The following is a 17,731-nucleotide window of genomic DNA, read 5'->3' as shown; positions in this document are numbered from 1 at the left end:
AGCAACCAAAAAGTAATGCTTTTCTGAACACCATTATCTTGCACTTTAAAAAAATGATATGCCATACTATCATTAACACACCAGACTTAAGATTTAGCCTCTTAATTTTAATATAAAACAGGATAATTTTTTCTATCTGATCTCCAATAAAAAAAGCAAACAAATCATTTACATATCTAGTTAGATTAACTTAAAGAGAATAGGTATGACAAGCCAAACAATGTAAACAATTTAGTACTTGTGTAAATCAGGTCCATGTTTTCAAAACTTCAGTTTTGAACTTACAAGCTAAGACAACAAAGTGCCCAGACAGTTGCTGCCCTCCCCCTCTCATTACATATCAGGCTTCAAGACACTCCTGTGATGCCCAGTTCTCTCTGCAGATGGTCTTTCTAAACCCTTCAGCTTTCAGTTATTAGATATGTACTATACTTGCTTTTACATTAATTCCAACAGAAGGGAGAAATCCCTTCCAACTCTAACGCTTTATATTAATTTTTAAACAATTATAACCACTAAAAGCATCTTGTCCTCCCCTGCTCATGTTGACAGTCATGAAATAATTCACCTTTATTTTCACTGCTGGAACTACTGTTGGCATCAGGTGCAGGTAACATGTCTTCAAAGCCCCAAGACACTATATGCTTTCCTCCAAGCAAACAAGAGGGCGATCCAGGTCCTCCCTCCAAAAGCAACAACCTTTAAGCGGAAAATAAAATAAGATGTGTAGAGAACAGTGATAGCAAAAACTAGCTAAATCAAAAGTTAAGATGAAGATATATTTTAACTGATTATTCTCTGTCAGAGTTCATAAGCCACTTAAAGGAATCATCAATATTTAATTAAAAAAATAAAAACTTAACACCCAAAAAACAATTAGTAGATCCTTTTAGATTTGACTTTCTAATGTCTTCCTTCTGCAATTGACTAAATTTCGATCTTTCCTAGAGCTTTCAATAACTCTAAAGCCTTTTCATCACATTTAAAGACATTTATCTATAAATGCACTTACACATTTTCAGACCTGATGTAAAAGTGCTACAATTAGAAAAGGCACTACAAACCTGTATAATACATCAGCCACAGGCAAGGATCCTAGATCAGTCTGTTTCTGTAATAGATGCACTGTATGAACAAAGGTTTTCAGCGACCCTCTAAAAGGATAAGAAAAACATGAATTAAAGATGTCTACTGAAACAAAACTGAATGCAGACAGACAACAGCATCTATGTAGAATATAATACCCAGTACCATAAAGAGAGAATATCTAAGATATGTCATCAAGCTTCTTTTCTAATTTGCATTTCTTTTCAGGATGATTTTCAGTCTTTTGTGGAGGAAGTGAAAAGAGGAAGAGAGGGTAGCATAAAGGAAGAATGCTGGCAAACTGCCAGTCTAAATCACGCTATCTTTTTGGAAGAGGATGAAGCACCACGCAGGTAGGGAGAGCAGCAACCATGGGCTGTCATAAACAACATGTATAGTAAAGGCAATCTAGGCACATGATAAAATACCTCAATCTTGCATCTATTACAGACAGCTACTTTCAATATTTCTTGTAGCTGATTAATCATATTTAGAACTTCAAATACAATCTGCGGGTCTTCCTGGGGCTGAGCCAAAGTATTAGTAAGAGCTGCTGCAGACATAGCTAGAGATGGATTTCTTGACTAAAATAGAAAAGACCTGACTAATTAATTTATTATAAAGATTCTGATTACTTTTACTTCCAAACACAGATTTGGAAGCTTTTCCCCTTCTGAAGTGATGCATTTAAACATATAAAAGGACTAGATACTTCTGAAAACAAAATTAAACCACAGCAGAAGTTGTTTCTAATCTTGCCTAAAAGTGTGTTGCTTTAAATTTTTATTGTGATATTTACAAACATATGGAGTTTGTAGCTCTAATTATAATTCTTGTTCATTCATAAGTTGAGTACTTTTTTGGAGAACCTATGAAATCTGTACATTAATATAGTGGAAAACGCCCGGGTTTTTTTGTAGAAATAAAGAGATATAGAGGTCTTGAAAACAGATAATTTACAGTTTCTGTTCTAAAGGTCAGGGTATTAGGAGGAAGTCATTTTCTGAAAGACATGGTGGCTTTATTTGCAGGCACAATAGCCCAGCTAAATATAAGAATCTTGACTGTGTCTTAGGTGTGATAGTAGTCACAGTTATGAATCAATTTCTTCAGAAGCATGACTGATCAATTCAAGAGATGCCTTCCATGCACTCCACTGAATATAGCCTTTTGCTTTGTTACACATGGTCAGTCTTAGCTCCTTAACTTTCCCCCTCCATGCCGCAAACCCTGTTTTCCCCACTGTCATTTTCAGCCATATGCTTTCACTGATAAACCTCAGCTTGGAGAAAATTGACACTGGATACTTCAAAGCACCTCAATTAATTATTTAAAGCAGTATTTACCCTGTTGTTTTATTCTTAGTAATATGAAGCACCCAAGATTGCAACTAGGAATCTCAACAACTGTCTCATTTTGAAGGCTTTTTCTTCATAATGGTATCCAACACAACTCCCACATTTAAAAGCAAAAATGCAAGGCTTTCATAGGTGAACAAAGTACATCAGGATACTACAACTCTGTAAGCAATGCAAGACAGATTTGCAAAGAAAATACATGATCAACCTTCATTTCAAAAGTTGCATTTTAAATTTAGCTCTTTTACAAATTCAGCTGCAAAAGAACATCCCATACTTCCTGAAAGTAAGACATCTAGAAAAAAAAATGAGATTGTGTTTATCAAAAACAATTTATCTGAGCTATGTTCAAGTACACTGCCTTTTAGATAAGGCAGTTGTCAGTGCAGAAGAGTTTGCCACATACAGTAGATTTCTCATTGACTTCATTAAAACAAGTACACTAGAAATTAAGTGTTTTTCATTTGAATAAACCTTTTTCTAACACAAATCATGACATCTCCTGAGAATTTCAACATCTTAAATCAGAGTTAAACTTGACAGACAAGGCTGCAATCTGAGAAACATTAAAGCCAAGATTTTCAAAAGGCTACTAGTGATTTTAGACCCACGTTCATATGGCACAGAAGCTAAGTTTTGTATACTCCTCTCCCCAAGCCCTATCCCCTAAAAAGAGTAAGTTTTTATTAAAAGCAATTACGGCCACTTTGTCCTCAATCACCTGATGCTGTGCTAAACCCATGCAGGGCACAGGATAGTTCAACCTACACTGGTTGAACTCTTCACTGGCAACGAAATGAAAAAATGCTTCCAGATGTTTCACAGGCAACACTGAAATCTAAAATGAATTGCTCTGAAACTTGGCAGTGATACCTTCTACAGCCAGTGCATAAGCTTCTACAGAAGGTGCATAAGCTACAGGACTACAGGGGCAGTACAAAGGGAAAAGTGAGACAACTTTCCTCCATGATAAAAACATTTGGAACCATTCCTAGAACAGATCACTGCAGTAGAAGCAGCATTATGCACAAGAGGCATTTCTAACCTAGATCATTAGAATGAAAAAGACAAGTGTAAACCAAAAATTAGTATCAACAGTGTGGTCACATCATTTTTGATTCTTATGTTTAAATATAAACACTTACTACCAATATCAACCACAACATGTTATTTCAGTACAGCTTCCTCACCTTGCACAAGCCAAGGCAACTAGGGCAGCAGCAGCATTTTCTTTTTGCTTATATGGAATCTGTTGGCCTGAAGCAGAAGTGTCTTCCAGCCAGGAGCACAGCAAAGACTCTATTCCATTAAGACAGTCAGCTGGTTCCTTAGTCAAACTCAAAGGCTGGCAGTCTCGAAGGCAATTCAATAGCACCTCAGCAGTTATGTTACAGAGAGAAGGGTCTGTTCTACTTTGAGACTGAATGAGGGGAAAGACCAATAGAAGCCCCATTCGTGAAGTAAACGGTGCCTGTTCAGGCTGCTGTAATAAGCCTTGACGCTTGAGCAAGGCCAGGGCTTCTTCATCCCCCGAGCTCTCCCGGTCATGCTGCTCCTCCAAGGCTAGCTGGCGCTGGGCATTCCAGAGTCCACGCAAAGCATTTAGTCGGTACTCCAGCAGTCGAGCATAAGCATTGCTCTGGTTTCCGCACACAGATCGTAAGCGCTCAGCCAGCTCAGTCGGATTCTTGGTCTCAAATGTTAGTATCTGAAAGGAGGGAAAAAGATGGTATTTATATAGGTTTTCTTTTTCTTAAGGGTAAAAAAAAAAAAAAAAAAAAAGGAACATATGCCTGTAGTATGATTTCTAGATCAGCTGTCCTCTGCAACAGATTTTGGGATAATTTTTTTTTTTTTCATTTCTGGGCATGAATAAAGTTACACTGGAAGGCAAAGAGCATGCAAGTGGTATGGAGTCTGTTATTGTTGAGTCAGCATTGTCTCTGAAGCCTGGCCTTGGGGGTTGCTGACAGAGATTTTTAAACTTTCAGTCGTGATGCTAAAACAACAGTAATATAGATTGTAAAGAAAAACACATACAAGATAGTATCTTTGAAAATAAAGAGTCGCCTCCCCTGGAGCATTTTTTTTTTCTGTAATCGAGGTAATTTTGCAAAGGACTTCAGAAGGACTGAGAAGGTAGAAGGTCCCTGGGGCTGAGCTTAGAGCCCATCTATGGAAACCAATAGGTCAACAGTATTTTGCAATAATATATATGTTCTAGTTTTAGAGCTTTTCAAACAAGCAAACCAGCTATCTAAAATGAACCATGAGTTTCATTATACGTTCTCCCTCCCCTTTTTCCCTCCTCAGTTTTGTCATATTGCACTTAGCTACACCTTTCTCAAAATATTTCCAGTTGCTGCCACAGTTTAAAAACCTAAAAGTCTCATCATCATCATTTCAGACAGAAGAAAGAGGGCTTTTTGGCACTTCTAAGTAAAATTGGAGACAAAGCTGGAACAACAAAAACCAAGTAAACCATGATGGAAAGAAACATATTTATGGGTTAGTACCCAGCCCAGTACTTGAAAGAACTCAAAATTTCAAGTAATTTACAGACAACTTTTCTCCCTACAGCATACAACAACAGTTGAGATCAGCAAAGTCACTTAAGCTATGGCAACCTCAAGGAAAGCAACAAGCCATATATTTTCTGATACTTTGGATCCAGTGTCCAAAGGGCTTCTGCTTGCATGCCACACTGCCTCATCTCATCCACCCACACAGACCCCTCTTTGGCCCATCTTTATGCCGTAAAGCTGTCCTTCCCTCATTTAATTAAACAAACAAAAAAAAAAAAAGAGAAAGGGAATGGGAGAGATTAAGAGATGCAATGGGTAATTTCATACAGGGTTGTTTGTTTTGTTTTTTTTTTTAATTGTAAGCAGTAGTCATACAGAATATGAAATAGATGTTTATGTCTAATTGTAGAATTTTGAACAGCTTGATAAAACGCTTCAGGACAAATCACATCTGCCATTTCTACAAACACCCCAACTAAAGTCAATGAAACAGCTTGTCAGTAGAACACTTACTAAAGTCATGAAAAGTTCACTTTAAAGTAATTCACATAATAATTACACTTGAATAGATGTTAGTATTGAGCTTCTTAAAACTAATGAACCTCTTTTAATTAATTTCTTCAAAGAGATTAAGAATATTAATTGCTAAACCACATATTATACATTTAAAGTAACTACCTTCTGTTAATTTGTGTTCTATTGTCTCAAAAATAAGTTTAATTGTTTCCTGTTATAGACGCAATCACGTTCTAAAACAGTTTGCTTTTGACGTTCTTGAACTAAACTAAATACATGATGGATCCTCAACTAAGCCATAATAAGCTGCAGAAATGGAAGAAAATGAGAATTAATGTTTTAATCTGGAGAGCTGAATGCTGAAGAAAATAGGTCTATGGTCTTTGACTATGCTAATAACAAAGACACCACAAAAGACAAGTTGTGGTATGCTTAGTGGGCTTTCCCTTTTAGATTATACTTCCATGGGGAGAGCAGCTTAGTCTTCTCCCCTTCCCATAAACATAGTGGACCCCTGCAATCCATGCCAGATAGCATTTCAAAAAGTTGCACCCACCTAAATTATAAGTATACTACTATGTTAATTCACAAACATGTGGACTTTGAACCAAATCTGTACTCAGTATGTAATAACAAGCAGAAGGTTTAAATATTCAAATATACAAACACATGAGAACTGCTCTAGCCAAATTGCAAATGCAACCAAAGACTGAGTTCCAACTGCAACTGATGAATGGTTTTTCAGTTTCCTTCAAGTTACCAATGTTATGTTTGGTGGCTTCTCATCAACAAAACTGTAACCAAATTGTTGCAGAATGTCCCCGTTTTGCATACAATTTAACCTTGCAAATTGTCGCTCATTAGGGTCCAACTGAAGGTACACTTATGAAAACTAGTCGCACTGTGTTACACGCTCTTGCTCCTCAGGTCCCACAGTTTAGCAGGATGATGGATTTTTTTGTCTTTGATATTGCTCTACATCTCTGAATGTGTCTTGTATAAATCAAGACAAGAAGTCAGTGTCAAATATTTGCAGATATGCTGATGAAAAGCCTTTCCCCACTGAAGCTGTATTTTCTCACTGATGTCACAGTTTATAATTTGCTTTATAAGCATAATATGGTCTGTCTGGAACTGTTCAGAGTGTTTTGCTTTAGTCTTCCATAAAGGAAATATGCACTAATTTGGGCTAACAATATATGAAGTACACTAGGTTCAATAGATTTAGAAAACAGTTCCAAAATGGGACTTACAGATTTACAAGCAATTTATATCATCTAGTTTTCATACACAGCTTATGGAACCAGTGAAAAAACTTAACCATTCGACTTCATCTGAAGGTCTAAGTAGGCATCTGCACTTCCAGAAAATAACAGGCTATTAGGAGAAAGGTGTAAGGTCATCTACTATACAGGAGTCTTCAGAAAATTCTGTTGAAGTGTTTTCCTCATGAGGCATTTTACTGGCTAGAGGTAAGTACTCAGAGCTACCTCCAAAAAGGAGCTTCAATACCAAATTTTCACAGTGACTGGCTGTGACAAACAACTTGGGAGCTTTCAGGGTTCAGACACGCTCCTAAGATCTTGCCGCTCACCAGGGAAGCATTCTGGTTCTCACTGGTTAGCAAAACACACCTCTTTGTAACCCAACGCTGATGACAGAGCTTCACTTGGTCCATGCTATATATGCTGCTTCCCTTTGGATAGTCTAAAGACTTCACAAAGGAATCACAGCCCTTGCCAAGTCTCCTCTGCACACTGACTACAGTTTTCTCGTATCTTCAGGCAAAGCTTGTTATCTTAAAGCTATCTGAAGTCAAAGCAAGTTAAAATAAAATGCAATAAAAATACCCACCACATTATTCACAAATTCTGAAACAAACAATACAACTAGCAGTATTTATAAAAGACACAGGTGAAGAAAGGAAATAGAAAATATGTGCTAAAATGACTTGTACTAAGATTGAATCAGAAAGGTCTTCCCCATCCTTTACGCAGCTGATTTACTGCAAACCTCCCTGGCACATGGCTGTCAGAGGCTCCCATTCTGAACACCTTTTGCCCGAGGCCGCACCCACTAAAGAGGGTTTCTTCAGGCTATAAAAGCTGGTGTACTCTGCCAAATCTCCCTTTTTAAATCCCCCAGCAAAATTTAATCCTTCTCCCCCAAATTAGTTTATTCTCTTCCTACCTAGAAGAACTGACCATTCTCTTTGTTAAAATAAGCACAGATCCATTTCTCTGCATGGGAAACATGGCTGTTACTCAAGCTGTCCCCTCCAATACTTCATTGAACAAGCAACTATTCCTCATTCAGCAAGAGGAAAAATTCCCTTTCTCCTTGCCTCCTTGATGCCTCAGTATTTACACTTGAGTTTGAGCTCCGATTTAGAACTGATTTCTAGCATCCTTTTGTTAGTGGTATTTGGGCACCTTGCCTTGATATTTACCTATACAACACTTGGGGAGATCTCAGAAGCAGACCACTAAAAGCTAGCACATCACAAGCAGTCACTTGAACCAGTAAATAATTGATCATTTCACAGCACTAATCATTTTTGTCTAACAAGGCTTAAACAGAATCTAAGAGGATGAAAAGGATGTAACAATCACATTGCTTTGCCATAGAACAAGTTACTCAAGTACCTACCTTATCTCAAAAGACAACCTCTAACAGAAATAGCAGCTTAACAGTAACACCATCAAGCTAAAACCACAAATATATGCTTAAATGAAGAATACTAAACAAAATCTGAATGTACAGATTATATTCAGAATTAGGAAAAGATAACAAGCCCAGCTACAAAAATAATGCAGATTAATATAGTATGAAAACAAGGACATGAAAAACTTAAGATGCTCAGTAGCAGTTAAAATAACAGCCATTTTATAAAGACAAATGTAAAGAGAATTGAGATTAAATGTAAAGTCTGTCTACCTTACATACATTGGTAGGGTTAAAATAGTCCATTTTAGATAACACATATTAACATTTTCCTTAGGAACAATCAATAATATTAATTAAAAAAATAATAAAAATGTAAATGTCTAAAGAATAACTTCTAATGAACAAGAAAAATATGCAAGAACTGTAATTCTAATGTAACACAAGTAATTCTAGTATGAATTCTAGTGTAACAAAGACTAGAACTAGGGGAAGAAATAAAACAACATTACTTTTTAAGAAGAGCTTTTTCTATATCTCATTTTGTAATCAGGGTAAACATCACATTGACACTTTTTGCAAATGAGAAACCTACTCTTCACTCACTTTGAAATTACAGTTGATACACTGTGACTATGATCATTACCTATGTTCCAACTTTGCCTACTTCTAGATAGCAAACACTACCTTTGAAAAGTTTTGATTTTTAAAGCCTCACGCTTAACAGCCTGTAGTTACATATTATCAAAAACTGTATTAGTAAAAAGTTTGTCACTATTTTAATTTTGCAGTATCTTGTCCTTAAATATTATTTCCTTGTTTAATGTTTTAAATCAATTTTAATAAATTGATAAATTTAATAAAATTAATAAAATTTAATTAGAAAATGGTTGATCCAAAGTTCAATCGCTCTAATTGGTCACTGACATAATCTTCAACATTGAGAGGCATGAAAGGTATCTAATTTTAGATCTTCAGCTATGGGGAGGATGTCATCTTTCCTGCTGTACCCAATTTTTGTCCTGTTTCATACTACTACATGACCTTAACCAGATACTTCTTCCCATTAAACAATATTTTTGCCAATACTGCTCCAGAAAGTAGTCACTGGCATTCACTATTGTAGGGTAAAGTGTTTCTCTACTGATAGTAAATACCAGATGTAATACAATTAAGACACACTAATCTACATGAAGAGTTTTAGCCTGAGGTTTTATGACCACATCAAGTAAATTTCAAAGTGAGCTGTCACTAAAAGGTAGCTTTCTCCTCTGTCTAAAATTCCTGCCCCCTCATCCTCTCCCTGGTGCCTGCAGTAGTGCCTGTGGGATTATTTTTTTATTTTTTAGTTTTTGGTTTGTTTTGGGGTGGTTTTTTTTGTTTGTTTGGGGTTTTTTAAGCTAGATTTTTGGTTTAGACCAGCTCCCTGGTATAGAACAGCAGGTAGAATGGAAAGAAGTAGAATGGAAAAGAAAGAAGAAAATGCATGGCCAATGATAGACGTGAACGAGGACTTTTTGCAACAGCTCTCCCAGTGTACTAGCTTAAACAGCAATCTCAGGCTGAATATGCTGGTTTCATTGATCATTTTTAATTCTGCTACATAGGGAATTGATGAGCAATGAAGCTGTTCAAAGGTGTATTTTTTCCTAAAGTTACATATTGCAAGTGAAAGCCTTTAAATCTCCAAACTAGCTTTTAATTCTTTCTCTACATAATTAAATTGGCTGAACTTCACATATAAAGATAACAACTTTTTGAAGATGGTGGTACATTTACCAATATCAATTAGATCCGTAACACCCCCCTGAGTATTAAACAAGTATTATCCCCATCTCACAGGAGGAACAAACCATACAGAAAACCAGAAACAACCCCAAAATCATAAGGTATCTTTAACAGCAGCATGAAAAAAATTAACTACGTTACTTTCAACACCACATTACAGCTATAAGGTCACTCCTCTTGTACCACAGAGTTAACATACAGGGAGCACCACTTGTTTACTTGGTCCTTTTGTCTCTAGAAATACAAATACAACCATGTAAAAAAGACTGAATTACAAGATTTATAGATTATTCTATAAGAGAAATACCAGTTTTAAAGGTACCCTGGAAATTGAAATACACATCAAAATTTAAACTGCTCCCATAAACAAACACTGTATACATACTCCTAGTCTTCCACTTTGTGTTGCTCTGCTGGGTAATAGCATTTCTGCTTAGGGCAATTTCTGAAGACAAGCAGTAGGAAGCTACCTTAGTGCAAACATTGCCTTCATTTCTTTTAAAACATTTTCCTAAACCCTCTCTAAGGCTTTCTGTTTGATACACCTGTGTGTTTGTAAAATATATAAATATGTGCAAACATTTTCATCCTGATGTTTTAGGTATTGAAATTTTATAGATTCTTAGCAGCTGCTGCATACTTTACGCTATGCTTTTAGTGTTACAGTTGAAAACTACAAGTTTCAAGATTGTTCTGGTTTTTTCTGCTCCAAGAAATTTTAACCGTATCACCTTGTTCAAAGCCTCTACTGATTCATAATCCTGTATATAGCAGCACAGCTTTTTAACAACTCAGCTAAAAGCATGAACTATTTTCCCTTGTGAAAGCATTAGAAACCTGATTACTTGCTCAGAAATAAGCACTAAGAAACCTGTATCTTTTACTGCATACACAATATTGTACCAAACAATTTTCTTTGTAACTGTACAAATTTACCAAATAACCTTGATCTCTAAGAGGAATTACAGAGTACAGGCAGGCTGTAAACACACACACACACACACACACACACACACAAATACTATAAGAGAAAGAGTTGTTTCATTATTTGTTTATTGAAATATTTCTTTGGCTCTTATTTAAGTAGTAGATGAAAGTGTCTGTGAAAGGTAAAGAAAAATCATTGCCATTTAAACATCTGAGAGCGCAGATCACTGAACTAATCAGCTGCAATTGGTAATAAGAACTATATTTGGGAAATATATTTGCAAAATCATCCTTTAGAAGTTTTCTCATATTTGGCTACAAGGAAAACTAAAACATGACTTTAAAAACAAAAACCAAGAAGCATAGTAGTCCATATTACGGAAGTTTAATAAATTCAGACAGGTCATTTTATGACAACTGATAACAGCAGCAACTCTGCTGAAGATTAAATCACACAATATTGGTGGTTTACACAATTATCTAATGAAAGTGAGCTTAAAAGGAAAGCAATCAAGATTTCGGCATCCTCTCAAAAGGCAAATAAGACTCATGCTGATGCCTGAAAGAATGCCATCAACTCCTGTGCAAAAGTAACAGCCAAGGCTCACATTTGTAGGGTTATCTTCCTGTGCAGAATTAACTTCAAGGACTAGCTTTATCTGGTGTTACTCTGAAAGCTATAAACACTCTCAAAGAGGAATACTGGAGTATTTGAAGTGGAATGGGATGCAAAAGGCAGGACTAGGCAAGTTTACAAGCCTGACATACATGCTTGGATCAGCAGGTCCCAAGCTAGAGGTCGTAACCTCAAGAGGGGTCATCCTCTTAGTAAAAAGTCAATTAATTGTTTATGCTGGCATTAGGGATTTCTATCTTGACAGAGGTGAAGCTTGTAGATGAAAGTAAGGTCACAACCAGAAAGATTTGGGAAGCACTGACCTAGATAATTACAGAGAACTACTCTCTCCTTCAGCAATCAGGGAAAAGTGACAAAATGTTTCTTCTAGTCCGTGAGGAAAACGGGTGAAAGCTTCAAGTTTAGGAGATACCTTCAAGTCTAAATAATTTTGACAGAAAACACAAGTTAGTCACAGGATTGGCACATGCTGTTAAAATAGCACTGGACTTCAGTTGTTCAACTTCTTCCTGGAGGGCTAGCCTAGACCATACTGGGGGGGGAAGGAAAGGACACAACATGGGTTTTTTAAATTATTTTTATTTTTTTTTACACTTACATTTGATTAAAAATGCATATCTGCAGTGCAGAGTGACAGCTGCCCAGTGGCATCTCATATTCTGACCTACAATAACAGAGCTTGACAAGAGTCAAAACATCAGATAAGGACAGATATATACATGATCCAGACAGCTGCTGAGGTAGGAGCTATACTTGTAGCTTCATTTTAAAAATATATTAAAGAAAAAAAAAAACACAAAAAACCCCCAGGTATTTAGAACTTTTCCAGGCTATGCAGGAGAGCAGCAAGAACAGATATCCAAATGACTATTATCTCAGTTAGGCTGTTATGTAAAACAGAGTGCTTATGACTTAAGTGGAGTCACAGTTGTTCTACTTGATACTGTGACTATATATTGAAGATTTGTCTGTCTTCCCACTTATTTCCTTGTGAGACAAAATGACTGAGCCTATCACTAGTTAGCTGAAAAATTGCTGATACTGCAAATTTAGAACTAATGAAAATACTGGCCACAAATTTGAAGATCAGAAAGAAGGCCTCCTCAAATGGAACGATTACAATGGTAACGTATGTCAACCAAACTAAACTGCCTAGATAGAAGTGGATGCTTTTTTGCCATCAGATGGCTACACAGTAGTCTATGTGAACAACCACTGTTCAGTAGTGTCCTTCTTATTAAGTTACCAAGGGTTAACACATCAATTTATATTGCTGGCACTCTCGTAAATCTCAGCACGTTGACTCTGGCATACTGACAGATTAAAACTACATGCTTTAAGGGACCTCTACCTTCAGACATAACTTTTGCCCGGCTCCCAGGGGTTGTTGTCTCTGTGAAAGACATTTGACTGGGAGGATTCTGGAAGTGCTGCGTGGTGCTTAGTTGCTGGCTGGGGTTAAACCACGACAGTGGCACATTAAAGAACAGCTCATCTTCCATTAAGCTGTCCCTCCTGTGCAGACATTGACATCCAGGGCAAAGACCGGACAAAATGTCATGGCAACGGCTTCAGTTGTTAGTCACATAAGGTTGTCTCCAAGAAGCAGAAGACTTTGCACTTTGAAAGTCATTTCTCTGTATGAAAGGCTTTAAAAATAAGGGTGCAAAAGCTTGTATAATTGCTAACTAATCCAGGTTTCTTGACTAGAAGATTTTATTGGGAAACCCATACCAGGAACAGCTTTTATATGCACATCTTTACAAAATTCTATCAAATAAAAAAAGTGCCCCCTTTCTTTTTGGTAATACATATTCTTTGTAAATATGCTGATAGACAGTCTAAGAAGTTGTCATACATCATTTACATCATATAAAAATAAACACAAAACAAAACCCCACACACTCTTTAAATCTAAAGATACTCCTAGAACAAGTTACCTTCACATGAAGGAGAATGTTAACACTTTCATAACCTACCATTAAGGGGGGAAAAAAAATAAAAATACCCAAACAAACATATACACACAGATATAAATATATAAAAAAATAAGTAAAAGTTGTACGGGAGTCAAAACAACAAAATAATAAATTTTCATAGGCCTTTCTTGGTATAATACCAGTACCATAACATTTTTTTCCCCTGCTTTTCTTTTTATAAATAGACAACACCTTTGAACAGAAGGACAAAGGAAACACATCCAAATACATTGACATTATTCACCAATAAGCTCTTTAAAAGGATATTTAAGCAAAATAGACCAGAATGATACTTCCACCCCGCAAAAAATAAGCATTTAAGTATACTACATTTTTTAATTAAGCACATCATATCAGAAATTCAGTCAGGGTTCTGACCACCATTGATGAAGCACGAGAAGTGTATTAAGGAAGTTTACTAATCAAAGCAGCAGCTGCAGCATCTCCTACCCTCGTCCAATAACATATCCCAAGAGATTTCTATTTGGACCATTTTCAAATATAGTTATTACATTGCAAGTAGGAGTATAAACAGTGCAAATGAGCTATTCTGTGTATTAGTCGATTGTATGGCCACACTTCAATAAGATGCATGCACCTACTTCCACAAAATGGCTCCTCAAAGCCATTCCAGTTTACCAAGGTAGCCCTTTATTTAAAAAAAAAACAACATTAAAAAAAAGCAGAAAAAAGTTATGAACTAAATAATTTACATTTACACCACTTGAAATTTCACTTTTTTTTTTTAACTGTCCCCCCCTCAATACCAAAAACTATAAACGATTTTACAAACAAGATCTGAAAAATAAGTCACTTGTGGTGATCAATTCTTTCAGTGGAAGGAAATAAAATGCTGTAATATTCTGTGACTTAAGGCTATAGATCAAAATAAGTACCATACCAAAAAGTCTTATTTATTTATTTTAAAGTTTCACATTGCAAGCATCCACAACAGAAAAAAAATATCTCTGGAACAGGAAAAATTATGTGAATCAGTGGCACTGGATTGCTGAAACACTCATTATGAAAGTGTCATACAGGACAAGACACAGTAACACTAATTCCATCCCCATCTCCCCAAACAATTACAGTTTCATAGACATTCCTAGCACTAACAAAAAACTCTCCAGAGCTAGAGCGTTTGTCAAGTGAAGCTGTATGTCAAGTTTCATGCTGCAACATACTTCTAGTCCAGCTTGCAAGATCTTAAAAATAAGGTTTGGTTTAAGGTGTTTTTTTTAAAGGATATCTCCTTTGTTATGATATAACACAAATAATGCTGTGGGAACATCTATTTTTCTAACATGGTTATTAGACTCGATACTGCTTCAAGAACTATGTAATGGAATAGAAATATTTTCTTGAATACAAGCTGCATTGAATGCCAGAGTAGACTCTGATCACAAGGGAGAATCATTCCATGTTTATACACACAGAAATAAGTCATCCACCTTAAAAGTCTCTCTTTTCCTGTTCATGTGATATTTGCCAACATCCATTTCATGGGAGCAGCTAATGTTCCCATCCCAATCCCCAGTGTCACATCACACAGAAAAGAAAACACACACTCAGCAAAAAATATCTTTCCTTAGATAAGGCTGTGGGAAGTTTTCATAAACACCATAAAGATTTCACGTCACAAGGCGAACAATGATGTTGTCAAAACTGCAAGCTTGGCTCACGAGTTCTTCTTAGCAACACCCCAGTTAGCAGCCAAAGCCTCACTAAAGGGTTTTGCGGCCTAAATGCTTGTGACCTAACATAGCACACAGATAAAGCTCCTGCTGAACCATCCCCTCTCAGCTCACACCACTCAGCTCCTCTGACAAAGACCCTGTGTCATTGCAAGCCACATTGCTGGAGAAGAGGGCGGGGTGAAAGAAGAGAAGGGAGGCATACAGGGGAAAAAAAAAAAAATGCAGTCTACAAAATAGATGCAACCTACAATCCGTGACATTCAGTCCTTCACCGTCTCCTCATAAGATAAAACAGCTGTACCATCTGCCTGCAGCCAAAACCACCAGGCGTTTTGAGAAGGTAAAAAGCTGGAATAAAAATCTCAGCTGCCCTCCTGGCTCTTCAATAATGATCACTGTCAACAGCCTAAATAAAACACCCAGACTCCCCAGTACCCTAAGCATCTTATTGTAAGGCTGATTAATTACAAGCCATCTAAAAGTAACAGCAAAAAAGATACAAAACCATGAATAAAAATAAATGAGCCAAAGGCCACCTTGAAATACACGAGCGTGGTTCGGATTTCCTAACTCTACTGCTTCAAAACAAGGAAGTAGCACCAATACTTCACCCTCCATCTTCATTAGCGCCTCACCACCCTCCTGCCCAGCTCCACTTTCATCATTATTTGAAATAAATTAGATTGACTTAAAACAAGTAGACTGCCTCAATACCAGCTGGCTCCATACCCCAAATCCTTCACCCTGCATCCGCATCCACCATTCTCCACCCCGGCCCCCCCCCCCCATCCTTCCCTAGTCATTCTCGCTGCGTCCCCCCCCAACACCATCCTCCTCCTCGCCTCAGACCCCCGCTACCACTGCCCCCCCTCCCCCGAGGGCATCCTCCTCACCGCCCCCAAGGCTCTACTCCCTCCCCTCAGCTCAGGGGGCCGCGGGCCCGCCTCACCTCCAGCTCGGTGTCGCCGGGCTCGGCCACCCCAATGATCTCGCTGGGCAGCTCGGCCAGGTCGGTGACCCGGATCAGCCCGTCGTGCAGGAAGATGGTCTCCTCCTTCACCGACAGCCACTGGGCCGAGTCGGTGGCCGCCGCCGCCGAGGCGCCCGCCGGGGACCCCATGGCGCGGACGGCGGGGGGGCTCCGCAGGGCTGAGGCGAGGCGGGTCCCGCTACCCCCCCATGGCGGGGGCAGGGCGGGGGCAAGGGGGTCCCCAGCGGCCTGGGTGCCGGACAGCCGGAGGGCGGTGGGGAGCAGCGAGGAGCGGCGCGTTGCCACCGCGGCGCCAGCGGAGCGGGGACCTCCGGGAGCCGCCGTGCCCGCCCGCAGCCACCACGTCCCGCTCCCTCCTCACACACACAGGTGACAGCGCGACGCCATGTTGGGGGCTGAGGCGGGCCCGGCATGCACCGCGCGAGGAACAATACACCCTCCCCCCTCCCAGCCCCGCGGGGCCCCGCCCCCCGCCGCGCCCCTCCCCCGCCGGGCCCGGCCCCCCAGCGCCCCTCGGTGCCGCCCCACGGGCTCGGGCGACGCCCCCCGACGCCCCGCCCCCAAGGGCGGCTGCCGCCGCCCCGCGCCCCCGCCCCGAGGGGCGATCCCCTCAGCGCCTCCCCCCGGCTCCCCCGCCCCGGGCCGCTCCCCTCAGCGCCTCAGCTCCCTTCGGCCAAAGGCCCTTGTCCTCAGCCCTTCGCCCCACAGCTGCTCCCTCGGCTCCTTGCCCCGAGGGTGAGGCCGCTCCCCTCAGAGTTTCCCTCTTGCAGCCTCACCTTGGCTACTCAGGGCTCCCCTGAAACGACACTTTTCCCTCCAGGACTGATCCCTCTTGGTGCCTCGCGGTTCCCCACAGGGTAGTTTCTCCGCTCCTGGCACCTCTGGTCACCCTTTTTTTGTCTGCCCTCCTCTCCTTCCAGAATGACCTCCCTTTCTCCCTTCCCCTCCCTTGTCTGCCCCGCCGTCACCTCCTCGAAGGAATCCTGTCACCTCTCAGGGAGCCTTTTCCCTGAAGGACTTGTGAGCAAGCAGGTATGTCCCTTCAAATCCATACTTCCAGATCTATCTATCTAATGAGGATGCCAAAGGGGATGCCAAAGGGTGCGAAGCAAAATGTTCACAGCGCTACAGTATGTGTGGGAAAAAGGAGATCCAAAGAAAAATTGACCCTTCTCTCTCTCAGTCTCTCTCTTTTGGGCAGCATCGTGTAACCTTCTCCATTTCCCATCAGTCTAATTTCACACTCAGTTGCCTCAGACCTCCACCCGAGCCTGTTCAGAGAGGCACAGTGTCACAGGCAGCTGTACCTGACTGTTCAGCAAAGTACGTGCTTGTGAGACAAATCATGTTAATGAGAAAGACATGATGATAAATGTTAAATATTTTTAGTGTATAATTACTGTGGGGATTCCCATTGCAAGTGGCTGCTTTTTCATGAAACAGTGACTGTGCACAACAGAACAGAGATGGAGCACTACAGACTTATTTACCTGTTTGATCAGATTAAATTATTTAATATATCGGTGCATGAAAACAAATGTGCTGTGGTATTGGAGGGAAAGT

The 17,731-nt window shown here is 39.4% G+C and overlaps 1 protein-coding gene across 7 annotated transcripts in view; it reads right to left on the bottom strand.

The window, feature by feature from the left end:
• HECTD4 (HECT domain E3 ubiquitin protein ligase 4) overlaps nucleotides 1-16,554 on the bottom strand; it is a 78,038-nt gene extending 61,484 nt beyond the window's left edge. For all 7 annotated transcript variants that reach the window (XM_075041207.1, XM_075041208.1, XM_075041210.1 and 4 more), the window contains exons 1-4: nucleotides 16,127-16,554; nucleotides 3,635-4,152; nucleotides 1,065-1,154; nucleotides 569-699 (exon numbers count right to left, since the gene is read on the bottom strand). In XM_075041207.1, coding sequence (XP_074897308.1) covers nucleotides 569-699; nucleotides 1,065-1,154; nucleotides 3,635-4,152; nucleotides 16,127-16,297 — 910 coding nt within the window. In that variant the 5' untranslated portion in view covers nucleotides 16,298-16,554. The remainder of the gene's footprint in view (nucleotides 1-568; nucleotides 700-1,064; nucleotides 1,155-3,634; nucleotides 4,153-16,126) is intronic.
• Nucleotides 16,555-17,731: the final 1,177 nt, after the last annotated feature.

This window comes from Buteo buteo, chromosome 11 (genome assembly GCF_964188355.1).
Source record: "Buteo buteo chromosome 11, bButBut1.hap1.1, whole genome shotgun sequence".
Lineage (NCBI taxonomy): Eukaryota > Metazoa > Chordata > Aves > Accipitriformes > Accipitridae > Buteo > Buteo buteo.
The sequence above is the reverse complement of the archived record's forward strand: the minus strand, read 5'-3'. Positions and strand labels throughout refer to the sequence as shown.